The 12073-nt window shown below is 42.9% G+C and overlaps 1 protein-coding gene across 1 annotated transcript in view; it reads right to left on the reverse strand.

Moving 5' to 3' along the window:
• The window catches only part of PTDSS1 (phosphatidylserine synthase 1), a 66484-nt gene that overhangs the window by 51170 nt on the left and 3241 nt on the right, over positions 1-12073 (reverse strand). The window contains exon 2 of the mRNA XM_059901416.1: positions 2699-2790. Coding sequence (XP_059757399.1) covers positions 2699-2790 — 92 coding nt within the window. The remainder of the gene's footprint in view (positions 1-2698; positions 2791-12073) is intronic.

Consider the following 12073-nt stretch of genomic DNA (forward strand, 5'->3'; position numbering starts at 1 on the left):
CTACCTGACTGTGAACATTTGCTATCCTTTAAGACATAGGAAGAAGGACTCCAAGGTGGCTCAGAGATCATCCGGGCTGTCATTTCCACCACAGGGCCATGGGGGGAGGGGAGGAGGACTGCCTGCACCTTGGTTTCAAAGGGCAAGACCAACACCCGGCTCTGCTGGGGCAGGGGACCGGAGCCCTGGGGATTCGACCCCCACTGGGAAAGCTGTGGCGGCAGACTACTGCTTCAGTGGGTCTGGAAGGCAGAGCATCAAGACGAAGAGGATTATTCTCGAGCCTTGAGATCTCCTAGAGTTTGCCTTCCTATGTTTTGCACTTGCCTGGGGCTTGTCACCCCTTCCTTCTTTCCTGTTTCTTCCTTTGGGAATGGGAATGCCTACTCTGTGCCTGGCCCACTATTGTATTCTGAAAGCACAGAACTTGCTTGATTTCACAGGTTCACAGCTGGAGAAGAATTCTGCCACAGGATGAATCTTCTGCTGTTTAAGCCACTCAGTCTATGGTATTCTATTATAGAGGCCTATACTAAGACAGAGGTTTTCATATCTTGAAAGGTTTTCACTAAAAAAAAAAAAAAAATAACAATAATAAAAATAAAATAAAAGTAAAATTTAATCTAAAAGCTTGAGTGGTTAGAGAGCTAAATGCAGCTGCCAAATAACTTGGCTATCTAGAACAATCCATTCCCTGAAGGATTCAGAATCATGGTTTTACTGGTTGGATTATTATGCTACCAGCAGAACCCACAAAAATACAGAACGAAATTCCACTGCCAACATTTTGGAAGGCCTAAAGGACTTGCCATGTGTGATACTGTGATGTATAAGAAATAAGTATTTGGTCTTTGTCCCCTTCCTGGAGCAGAACCCTAAACTCCTTGGAAGTTCCTAAGCGATGAGAGTGAGAAGCGTCTTTTGTTATGTTAATGAGGTGACTTTTGGGAAGCGGCTCAGGGAAGCCAACAATGGGATTAGAGGGTAGGAACCCTCAGTCCCACCCGCCCTGAGCTCTGGGGAGCAGGGAGGGGCTGGCGGTTGAATCAATGGCCAAAGATTTAATCAATCACACCGACGTAATGAAACTTCCATAGAAAACTAAAAGGATAGGGTTTAGAAAGCTTCTGGGTTGGTGAGGGCGTGGAAATTTGGGGAGAGTGGCACGCCTGGAGAGGGCTGGGACTCTGCTCGCCCCTCCCCACAGACTTTACCCTGCGCATCTCTTCATCTGGCTTTTGATTGATATTCTCAGTAATCTAGTGAGCACACTGGTTTCCTGAGTCCCGTGAGCTGTTCTGGCAAATTAATCAAACCCAAGGAGGATTTAGAGCCGTCCGGTCAGAAGCACAGGTGACACCCTGGACTTGTGACTGGCATCTGCAGCGGGGGCAGGAGCAACCCTGTGGAACTTAACCTGTGCAATCTGATGCTACCTCCAGGTAGACAGTGTCAGAATAGGGTGGCACTGTAGGACACCCAGCTGATGTTCAACTTGCTTGTTGGTGCGGGGACACCAACCCCCCGCCACGCACACTGGAATGGGTATTAGAATCCTATCACCACAGTGCAGCTTCAGATAACAATCAGTAACGTTCATGATGAGCTTCTAATATTACACACTATATTCTACGATGGGAGGATGGAGAAGAAGTGCATCTTAAATCATCATATTTAAAACCTGAGCAGGGCCCATGAAGCATAACTCATAAAAAGAGACTGAAACAGTTACAAAATATCCTAAGTGTAGAAGAAACAGGAGGGACTTCCCTGGTGGTCCAGTGGTTAAGACTTCGCCTTCCAATGCAGGGAGTGTGGGTTCGATCCCTGGTTGGGGAGAATGCCTCACAGCCAAAAAACCAAAACATAAGACAGAAAGAAGCAATATTGTAACAAATTCAATAAAGACTTTAAAAAAATGGTCTACATCAAAAAAACAAAAAAAAAAACAACAAAAAAAAACTTAAAAAAAAAAAAAAGAAACAGGATATAAAAAGTGAGCATTTAGAAATCACTCACACAGAATAAATAAGAGAATATTCCAGGGAGAAAGTACTAAAGGGGAATAAGAAAAAATAAAGCAACTCATAAGGGACAATTCAGAGGAAAGGTATGAATCTCAAGTATGGCAAGATACCAAATTAGTTTTTAAACCAAGGCTTTTGCCTCACTCTATAATCATGATGGGGGAAAATTTCACAGTAATCATTTTTTTTTAACCTGATAATGAAAATTCTTATCCCAACAAAGTTTACAGTTAAGACAACAATTATTTAAGTAATACCCTTTAGAGCACTGACACTATCCTTAGCAAAAAAGGAGTAACTGAACAGTAATTGAGTACTTTATGACTCGGCTGATAGTAACAAACACAGCAACAAGAACAATAGTTGACATTCATTGAGAGCTTACAATTTGTCGGTCACTGTTCAGAGTATTTTACTTGTTTTAATTCAGTGAACCCTTACAACTGTACTTCTCTCCATTTCAGAGAGAAATGTCTTAAAGAGGGACAGAGCTAGGAAGTGGCAGAAAGGGCAGTCTGTCTCCAGAGCCTGTGCCCCTAACCACCATACAACACTCAAGAGTCTTTTTTTATTCCACCCTCTAGTTTCATCTTCCAGATGACATGCATCTCAAAAATACCAACAAGGGCACAATGCACAGGAGAAATGTGATAAAGCATTACATCACTTACCATTGGGGAACGCTAGTACACTGATGATAAGAAAGAAGAAAACTACGGAGAGGATACCCCTCCAGATGTTGTCTTCTGGGACAGAGTCATCCCTGAAAATAGAAAAGGAACATTGAGTATTCATTTTTGGATCTGAATAGTCAGCCTAGAAGGAGTAAGAGTTCCATGTTCTAAAAACTGGGGGATTGCTAACTTTATTTTGCTGAGCTAAGTCATTACACACACTATTTACTATTCACTATCATGTCCTAAAATAATACAGTGTCATAGTCAAGTCCAGTTCTTGTGAGGAAGGCAATTGGCAATCTCACACCCCAACACACATTCTGCTCAGACAAGCATTTGAGAATCCCTGTTCTTTAAAAAAAATTAAAAATACCCAGGATGTCAAAAGGTAAGGTTTATTTTGGAGAAATACCTTTTGGTTTTAAGACTAACTAAAGATGACCTTTACTACATAGACTGTGGCAGAAAAATTGTTCAGGAATCAGAAAGGAAGCATAAGATTATAAGGAATAAGGGTATAATGCAATGAGATTATGCAGTCGCTTGTCAAATATGGGCAGTTGGCTATCTAAGGGATGAATAAAAATGGGGCAGTGTAACATAATCAGAAAGCACCAGTAAAAAATGTTAAAAGAAAAATTAAGAGCGTATGAATATGACTGGTTCACTTTGCTGTACAGCAAGAAACTAACACAACATTGTAAAGCAACTATACTCCAATAAAAATTAATAAAAAAAAAAGAAAGAAAAATTAAGAGAAAACAAAATACAAGATTTAAACTCAGAGCAGAAGCAAAAGAACTGTAAATAGGAGATAAGCTTCCCCCCTCTCCTGCCTGGTCATTTCTAATGTATTACTGTGTTTAACTCTTCTATAACCCCAGTAACTGAAATGATTACATTTGTTGGTTTATATGTTATCTATCTTCTCTGTAGAAAGTAAACTCCTAATGGCAGGGAATTATTCACTAATAGGCCCTCAATATATTTCTGGACTGATGATTGATTATGGAAGAAAATTTACTGTTTTAAAATGAAGTAAAATTTCCCAAATGGAAATTTTCTTAACATTGATGGTGAAGAATTTAGGTTTTGACAGTTTGCAACAAAAAAGAAGATTCTAGTAACATATCTGGGGCTCAGAGAAGCAAACAAAAGTGGAAAAACAGAAATACACGACAGTAAAATTTTCTGAAGTATTGATAATTATTGAGAAGCTTGGGAGAGGGAAGTTCAGTGTTTCAGTTTCAAAAGACGCAGGATGAGTAGACAGAAAATACGAGATGAAACAGAATGGAAGGAGATAGTTCAGAGATGATGAGACCGGTAGCAATAAATCTTAAAAGGATAAAAGAAGTTGGGTTTATCTAGAGAAGGACTGTAGTGAAAGAGTTTTCAAAAGACAAATATTAAATTAAGATTAAATATTACTAAAGGAAAAGAAACAGGTCAAAAAAAAATCTTAGAAGAAAACCAAGTTTGCGTAGAAAGAAGTTCTAGACCATCAGAATACATACATGAAAAGGTAGGAATGAAACAGTAATGAATTACCTAGTTAAGGACTGGGTCCTGGGGTGTTGGTTTAAAAGCAGAAGTTAACTTAGATGCCAACTTCTGTTTAGGCTGCTCAGTTTCTGCACCCAATGAAATGATTTCCAGACTTATGACAGGATTGAACATAAGGTTCTGAAATAAGAGATCATACAGATCTTAAACATTTCCTAGATCATCATATGGCCAAGTAGCCATAAACTAATGCTGGACAAATAATGCTTGGCTGTTAACTTCAGAGATCTGATTACAAAACCAAACTACAGAATCAGACAGACTTCCTTCTGCAGGAAGGAAGTGCATTAAAAAGTACAATCTTATTTTAATGGACATACTAATAATTAAACACCTGCCCAGAGGTTATGAACACAACCTAAAAATGCCAGCCCGACCATTACCAGGGCACTTGCCATGCCCTCTGGCTTATGCAGGGAAGCCCCATATCCGACTTCCAGGAACACCAACTTTTACCGAAGGATGGCTACACACAGTGAGGGTAGGAACACAGTGTCCTCATTCAGACCAAATCACACTACTGATATTGCTAATAATGACAGCAACGATAATAGCTCCCGTTCATCAAGTGTCTACTGTGTGCCAGGCACTGAACAGGCAGTTTCTAGACATTATCTCTAATTGTCACAACCCATTGGGCTATTATCAACCATCTGAGGTAACAAAGGCTCAGATAGGTTTAGTAACTTGCCCGAGATTGTGGAGGTAAGAAGTTACAGAGCCAGCATTCAAAACCAGGCCTGCTAGACTCTGAAGATGATGATCTTTCCTCTTTGCCAAACTGCCTCATGAAAACTTATCTGTCATCCTAAATCAACCTGACTCATGGTAGATGCACAGGGATGGCATAAGAGAGTTTGACAGGGCATGCAATTTGTAAGTTACAAAATAAAAGCAAGGCTAACATGAATAACTGTGGCCTAGGAAAAGAAGATGGAGTCCCATAACTCACAACTTATACCAAAATATATTCTGGATGATTCAAGAAACTAAAAGTAAAACCAAAACAAAATTCTAGAATGGAATGATGGGAGAATTAAAAAAAACCCAAAAACCCCTAAACAAAACACAACAATCTCAGAGTGAGGAAGGCCTTTCGAAAGTATGATACAAACCTCCGAAGTCGTAAAGGAGAAAGCTGACAAATCTGCATGGCAAAGAAATCAGTAACAAAATCATAAACTTGGAAAAAATATCTGCAACTCATATGAAGGCAAAGGGTTAATTCCCCTAATTACAAAGCTCTCCCCCCAAATCAATTAACAGAAAGAACAAATGGACAAAGAAAAGCAAATAGAAAAATGGACAAAAGATATGAAGGGACAGTTCACAGAGCAGAAAAATCCATTGGCTCTCAGGCAAGTGAAAAAAAAAGATGCTCAACCTTGTTCATGGTAAGAGACGGGCAAATGGAAACAACACAAAGAGACCATTTTTATCTACCTTATGGACAAAGGTAAAAATTTAATGACTGAGCTGGTGAGGCTATGCAGAAATAGATAAACAGGCATTCTCACATACCACCGTTATGGAGCGCCATTTGGCAACCTATTAATTTACAAATGCATATACCCTGTGACCCAGCAATTCCATGTATGACAATGTATCTCACAGATATACCTTCATTTATGCAAAAATGACATATGTACAAGGTTGTTCACTGTGGCATTATGTGTATTAGCAAAACTTGGAAACAACTAAATGTCTACCGAAAAGGGACTGATTAAGTAAATTATGGCTCCGTCTCAAAATGGAGTACTAGGCAGCTGTAAAAAGAATGAAGCTTTTAATTAATTAACTGATACAGAATAATTTAAGAGATCATGAAGTAAAGAAAGCAATTTGCAGAGCAGTGGGTATAGTAAGCAACTTTCTATGTAAAAAAGAGAGCGTGTGTATGTATATATAACTTGTAACTTCTGCTCGTGGCTGTATAGCATGTCTCTGGAAATCCATCCGAGATATGGTGACACTGGTTTTCTCCAAAGAGGATAAAAGAAGAGAGAGGCGAGACTTTTCACTATATACCCTTTGGGGTACCTTGGATTTTAAGCAATGTAGATACGTTACGTTTCAAAAAAGTCAATTATACATCAACATTAAATTTGTAAGAACTTGAGATCAGTGATAAAACAATGAAACTGCAATTTTGTAACTTTTGAGCCATTTTATTAGAAAGACAGGATCAGAAGAATGGCCTCGTTTCAGAAGTAAAAAAAAAAAAAGGCCAATTAAACCTGAATAAAACAGCAGCCAGTCTGAAAAGCTGGCCGTTTTATACTTGCCTAATTAGAAAAACAAAAAGTATCAAAGATGGACAGCAAGATCTTTGGCAAAACTGAAAATATATAGCAGAGGAAGATCAGACTCCTGTGATCGAAGATTGAAGGGTAGGCAGGTGAGCGAAAGAAGAAATCTTGAGTCCTTTCAGACTAGCAGCCCCAGATACACCCTCTGGCTTTCCTGAGGGTAGGAAGGGTGTACCCTCGGCGTCCAGCACAGTCCCTGCAAGAGGTGGGCGCGCAGAAAGAACGGAATGCATGACTGAGGAGGCTGCCCACCCCACCGGCCTCCTGACAAGCTGACCACACAGGGCCATTCTGTAAGCTCTGGTGTGGCCTCTTCTCTCTCCGCTCCCAGCAATCCAGAGACTTAACCATATGCCGAGGGACACAGACATTTTCCATAGTTAATCATGAAAAGCACCTTGGCTGCAAAGGCCCCAAAGACCACACTACTGACTCCAGAGACCCTCAATTAGAGGACAAGAAGGGTTTATCTCTGGACATCCACTAGATCTGTGCCTCACTCAGAAAGCTAGCTATAGCTGCTTTGCAATGTTAGCTCTCTTAATCTTCCTAACACCCTCAAAGGGGGAAATGATCATAATCTGCATTTTACTGACTCCAAAGTCTAAGTTTTTCCCCCTTTAGGAGGCTGTTTGGTGCAGTGACAAGGAAGACAGGCTTGTGGCCAGACCGCGTGGACCAGAATTCTGACTTCACACTTATCAGCCTGTGTGACCTTGGGCAGATTACTCAACCTCTCTGTGCCTTGGTTTCCTCCTCGGTATATCAAAGGGTAATAATAGTTCTACCTCACAGGGTTGTTGTGAGGATAAAATAACATGTGCGATGGACTTAGAACAGTGCCTGGCACAGAGGGTCTGTCAGTTATTAGTTTACAATGTCTGTCCACCCATTCCGTCAGCTAGCTGACACCTATCGTTGGGGACAAAGATGAACAAACTTGGTCCTGATTCTTGCGAGAATCATGATGAAAAGCACAGTAAGACATAAAAATTAAATTATTATCTTAGTATAACTTTGGCCTGAGAGAAAAGTTTTCAGTTCACTGGCACTGCCTCTGATTAACCTGATAAAACACCCCCAAAACCAAAAACCCACCTCGATTGTTCACACAAGACTGGCCCCTGTTTGTGGGGTTGTTACCATCTCCTCAGGCTTTGAGGGGGCAATGTAGTTCTCACTTCCCAGGGGAGCTCATAACCTGCAGTCAGGGCTGCCAGACCCCCATCTTGACTTTTCCTGGCCTCAGGATTCTTGCTCAAAGAAGACATTTTACTTTACAGCCACAAAAAATAAAAAGACTTCAAGCTTTCAACTGTGATGCCGTGGCAGTGCCCTGACCTCTTTCCTAGGTCCTCTTGAGGCTCTAATAACAAGCGCCTCGGTCTCTGGGGCTCTGAACTTTCCAAAGACCTTTCCCAGCTGGCATTTGATTGAACTGCTCCACAGTTCTGTGGGGGAGTATTATCTCTACTTGAAGGATGAAGAAAATAAAGCTCTTGCTTTATCTTGCCCACAGTTACAACAAATAGAGGCAGAGTGAAGTAGATGCCAGGGCTTCTGGAATGCTGGCTGTAGGTCAAGACTGCTACCCTTACCGGTATGATACCGACAAGCTTAGGGAGGCAGAGTCCTTTTCCCTGAAGTTCTGCTAAATTTAGGAGGAGCTCCAGAAGCACGCTGGCGTAGCCCTGACCATACACAGTGAAAATACTGAATGGATTAGAGTAAAATTGTAATTTCAGGCCCCATCTCATTCACCCACTGTATCTCCGGTGCCCAGCACAACGCTTGGCACAGAGCAGGCCTTCTCAATGTGGTGGGTGCCAGAAAGAGCAAGAGGCCAGGGCTGAGCGGGCCCGAGACCCAGGTAACGTGAGGCGGAGTCACGGCCTGGGCCCACAGGCTCCACTGCACCTTCCCGCCCCAGTGCTGACCAATCAAGTACTCAAACATCTCAACTCCTTCTGTCACCCCTGTTTGAATATAGGTAACTACCCAGGAGAGAACCCTAAAAGCAGGACAAGTATAAGGAAAGCCCTGAGTTTTTTTAACAAAGGTTTGAACTCAAAAAGTCTTGGACTCAGATTCTTAAACTTGAACAACAGACTACAGGCAAGGAGACCGGGAAAACAAACTCCATTCACTCACAGACAATCTTTAGACAAGGCTGTCTCCCTGGGGCCAGGAAGGTAAGAACTCTATTCTGACTCCTAAGGCTGCAAAGTTGATTGTCCGCTCTCCCCACTCCTATCTTCTCCTTTCCATCTCTTTAATAGGAATCCTTGAAACTGAGACCCACAGGTAGGCTCATGTTTATGAGGCTAGTCACTGTTAAGGATCCTCTCTCCCAATGGAAAACTCAGTCCCGGGTTACAAGGTGGACCGATGTTAACTAGCTTTGAAGACTACATTCGTTTCATTTTAGAAAAAGTTAGGATTCTTTTTAAGAATTACAGCTGACGTATCAACGAAAAGAGAAGAGTGATAGTTTTTGAAAGTTCACATTGTATAAATGATTTTTTTTATATTTGATTCATTTAGCATTTACTGGGTGTGTATTCTGTGATGATTAAGATATCTGGCCTCAAGAAATTGATATAGAAACAAATACTACAACAGGAGAGATACAATAATAAAAAAAGGGGCTTCCCTGGTGGCGCAGTGGTTAGGAATCCGCCTGCCAATGCAGGGGACACGGGTTCGTGCCCCGGTCTGGGAAGATCCCACATGCCGCGGAGCGGCTAAGCCCGTGAGCCACAACTACTGAGCCTGCGCGTCTGGAGCCTGTGCTCCGCAACAAGAGAGGCCGCGATAGTGAGCGGCCCGCGCACCGCGATGAAGAGTGGCCCCCGCTTGCCACAACTGGAGAAAGCCCTCGCACAGAAACAAAGACCCAACACAGCCAAAAATAAATAAATAAATTAAAAAAAAAAATGTTTGGAAGTATATAAACATTTCTTCCTCTGAGCCTTCTGGAACAATCAAGAAAGGTGGCTGGAGGGGGACCATCCAGGTGCGTTGCCAGGGACGCGGTGGGCTCATGGCAGGAGAGCAGGAGGTGCTCTCCAGTCAGAGAGAGGTGCCAGCCTGGCATTAGGTGCGGAGCCAGGGAGCTGTCTGGGCCTGCTGCGTGTGCCGTGTACAGCTGTGGGGAGATGTAAGGCTCTGTAATGAAAGAGCTTAGGGTCCAGCGAGCACGTGCTATAGGTAGGTGATGGGGATCCAGGGAAAGAGTGTAAGCAGGGGACGGATGAGATCACGATCTTGATTTCAAAAGGTCATGAGGAAAGCAGTGTGGACGATGGACCAGAGGGAAATGGAGCCAAGGCCTGGGAGCGTCTATCCCAGAGATCAGGGGGTTTGCCGAGCCAAAGCCTGGGCATGGGCAGAGGAGGACAGCTCTGAAAGCTACTAAGGCCCAACTGGACCTGGTGAAGATAAACTAGATGAACTCCAGGATGGCGGAGACCTGGGCTGGGTGGAGTGCGGACTGTTGAACTAAATTAAATGTGATGCCAGGACCTAGGGCTCAGGAAAGCAGTCCTAGCTGCCTGGACGAGTCCCTGGCTTCCAGATTTGCTGTGACTAAAACGCTGATAACTTCCCTATAGAAATCTGGGGCTAGAGGGATTATATCACAAGATAAACTATACTACACTTGGTAATAGAATTATACCTAAAATGCTAAACACTAGGCAGCAATACTAGGCATGTAAACTCTCTGAGGTAAGCATCATGTAAACCAAATAAATATTTGAGTCACTCAGATGCTTATTTACTACAGAAGACCCCAAAGAAATATGACACATTTTCTCCTTCAATAAACGTGTAATCTTATTAAGGACATAAAACACCAGAAATAAGGATAAGAAAGGATAATTAAAAGGTGCTTATTTATTTATGGCCGCGCCACGGGGCATGCGGGATCTTAATTCTCCGGCCAGGGATCGAACCCGCGCCCCCCGCAGTGGAAGCACGGAGTCTTAACCACTGGACTGCCGGGGAAGTCCCTAAAAGGTGCTTATTTAAATCCAATAAAAATTATGATTCAAACAGGAAGTGAGGAAGACAAATGTTAAGATGGCTGTTGGGCTTCCCTGGTGGCGCAGTGGTTGAGAGTCCGCCTGCCAATGCAGGGGACACGGGTTCGAGCCCTGGTTTGGGAGGATCCCACGTGCCGCGGAGCAACTGGGCCCATGAGCCACAACTACTGAGCCTGCGCGTCTGGAGCCTGTGCTCCGCAACGAGAGGCCACGACAGTGAGAGGCCCGCGCACAGCAATGAAGAGGGGCCCCCGCTCGCCGCAACTAGAGAAAGCCCTGGCACAGAACCGAAGACCCAACACAGCCAAAAATAAATAAATTTAAAAAAAAAAGATGGCTGTTAACTGGACCTCTTTAGATGGCGCCACCTAACACAGTGCACTCCTTCACCTCCAAGGCTGGTGTAGCCCCAGTACACAGCCGACATGGAGGATCATTTAACATTGCTGGTGTCCTGGAACAAGGACAGCCAGGCCTTCTGTTATTGGGAGAGAAAGAACATGATGTACGTAAAGGAAAGAGGCTCAAGACAACTGAATCGGCAGGATCAGGAGTTATTTTCTAATGGGAATTGATATGGTCTACAGGGAAAGAACAGGGAAGGCTGGCAGGCATCCAGGAGGGAAGAGACACAGAAGGTGGAACTATGGCTCCGTGATAAGATGAAGAGCTGGAGCTCCAAAGCCACTAAAGGAAATGAAGTAAAAACCAGTATCACCAACAAAGAAAAATCAATCAATCAAAAGTCTGTCCATTTCCCTGCCCTCATCCGCCTCCTCAGTCCCATATCAAGGAGAAACCATAGGTAAGCAGATGATTCCTTAGGTACAGGAAGCAGCAGGAAGGCAATCTCTTTGCTGGGTAAGTGATGATTTTTGCTGGACAAGTGTCACTGGAGTGACTGACTCCACTGTTTTACTGCCAGGTGCCTCTTAAGGAGAGAGTGAGCTGCTACGAACGTCATTTCGTAAATTTTGGTGTTTTCAAATCTAAAGCCTGAGTGTTTGAAAGTGAGGCCATTCAACGTTTCCAAGTTTACCAACCTATGAAAGCAGCGTAAATATGAGGCACTCTGAGCTTAAGAGAAAGGCTCTCCTTGCCCTACTTTGGCTGAACAAACTTATAAGACATATGCCAAAGCATTTAATTTCTAAAAATACTTATCCTAGAATGTGGCAAAGTGAGCTTTTCCAATCTTAGGGGGAATGATTCAATAACATCTGGCTTTATTGTTAGTGATAGGGACTGGAGATTTAAACGCTATGATTTAACAGTGAGTTGGCCTAGTTGTTATTTAACAAAAGAACTGCTTGATAAGTCCAAACTTGTCTCAGACTTCTGTGACAGGCATCTAATCCTTGCCAATCCTAAATTCTTGCTGTGTCTTTGCAGCATGTGACATGACCCAGGTACTGTTTCACACATACGGGTAATCTGACACCCCGAAA

This window comes from Balaenoptera ricei, chromosome 17 (genome assembly GCF_028023285.1).
Source record: "Balaenoptera ricei isolate mBalRic1 chromosome 17, mBalRic1.hap2, whole genome shotgun sequence".
Lineage (NCBI taxonomy): Eukaryota > Metazoa > Chordata > Mammalia > Artiodactyla > Balaenopteridae > Balaenoptera > Balaenoptera ricei.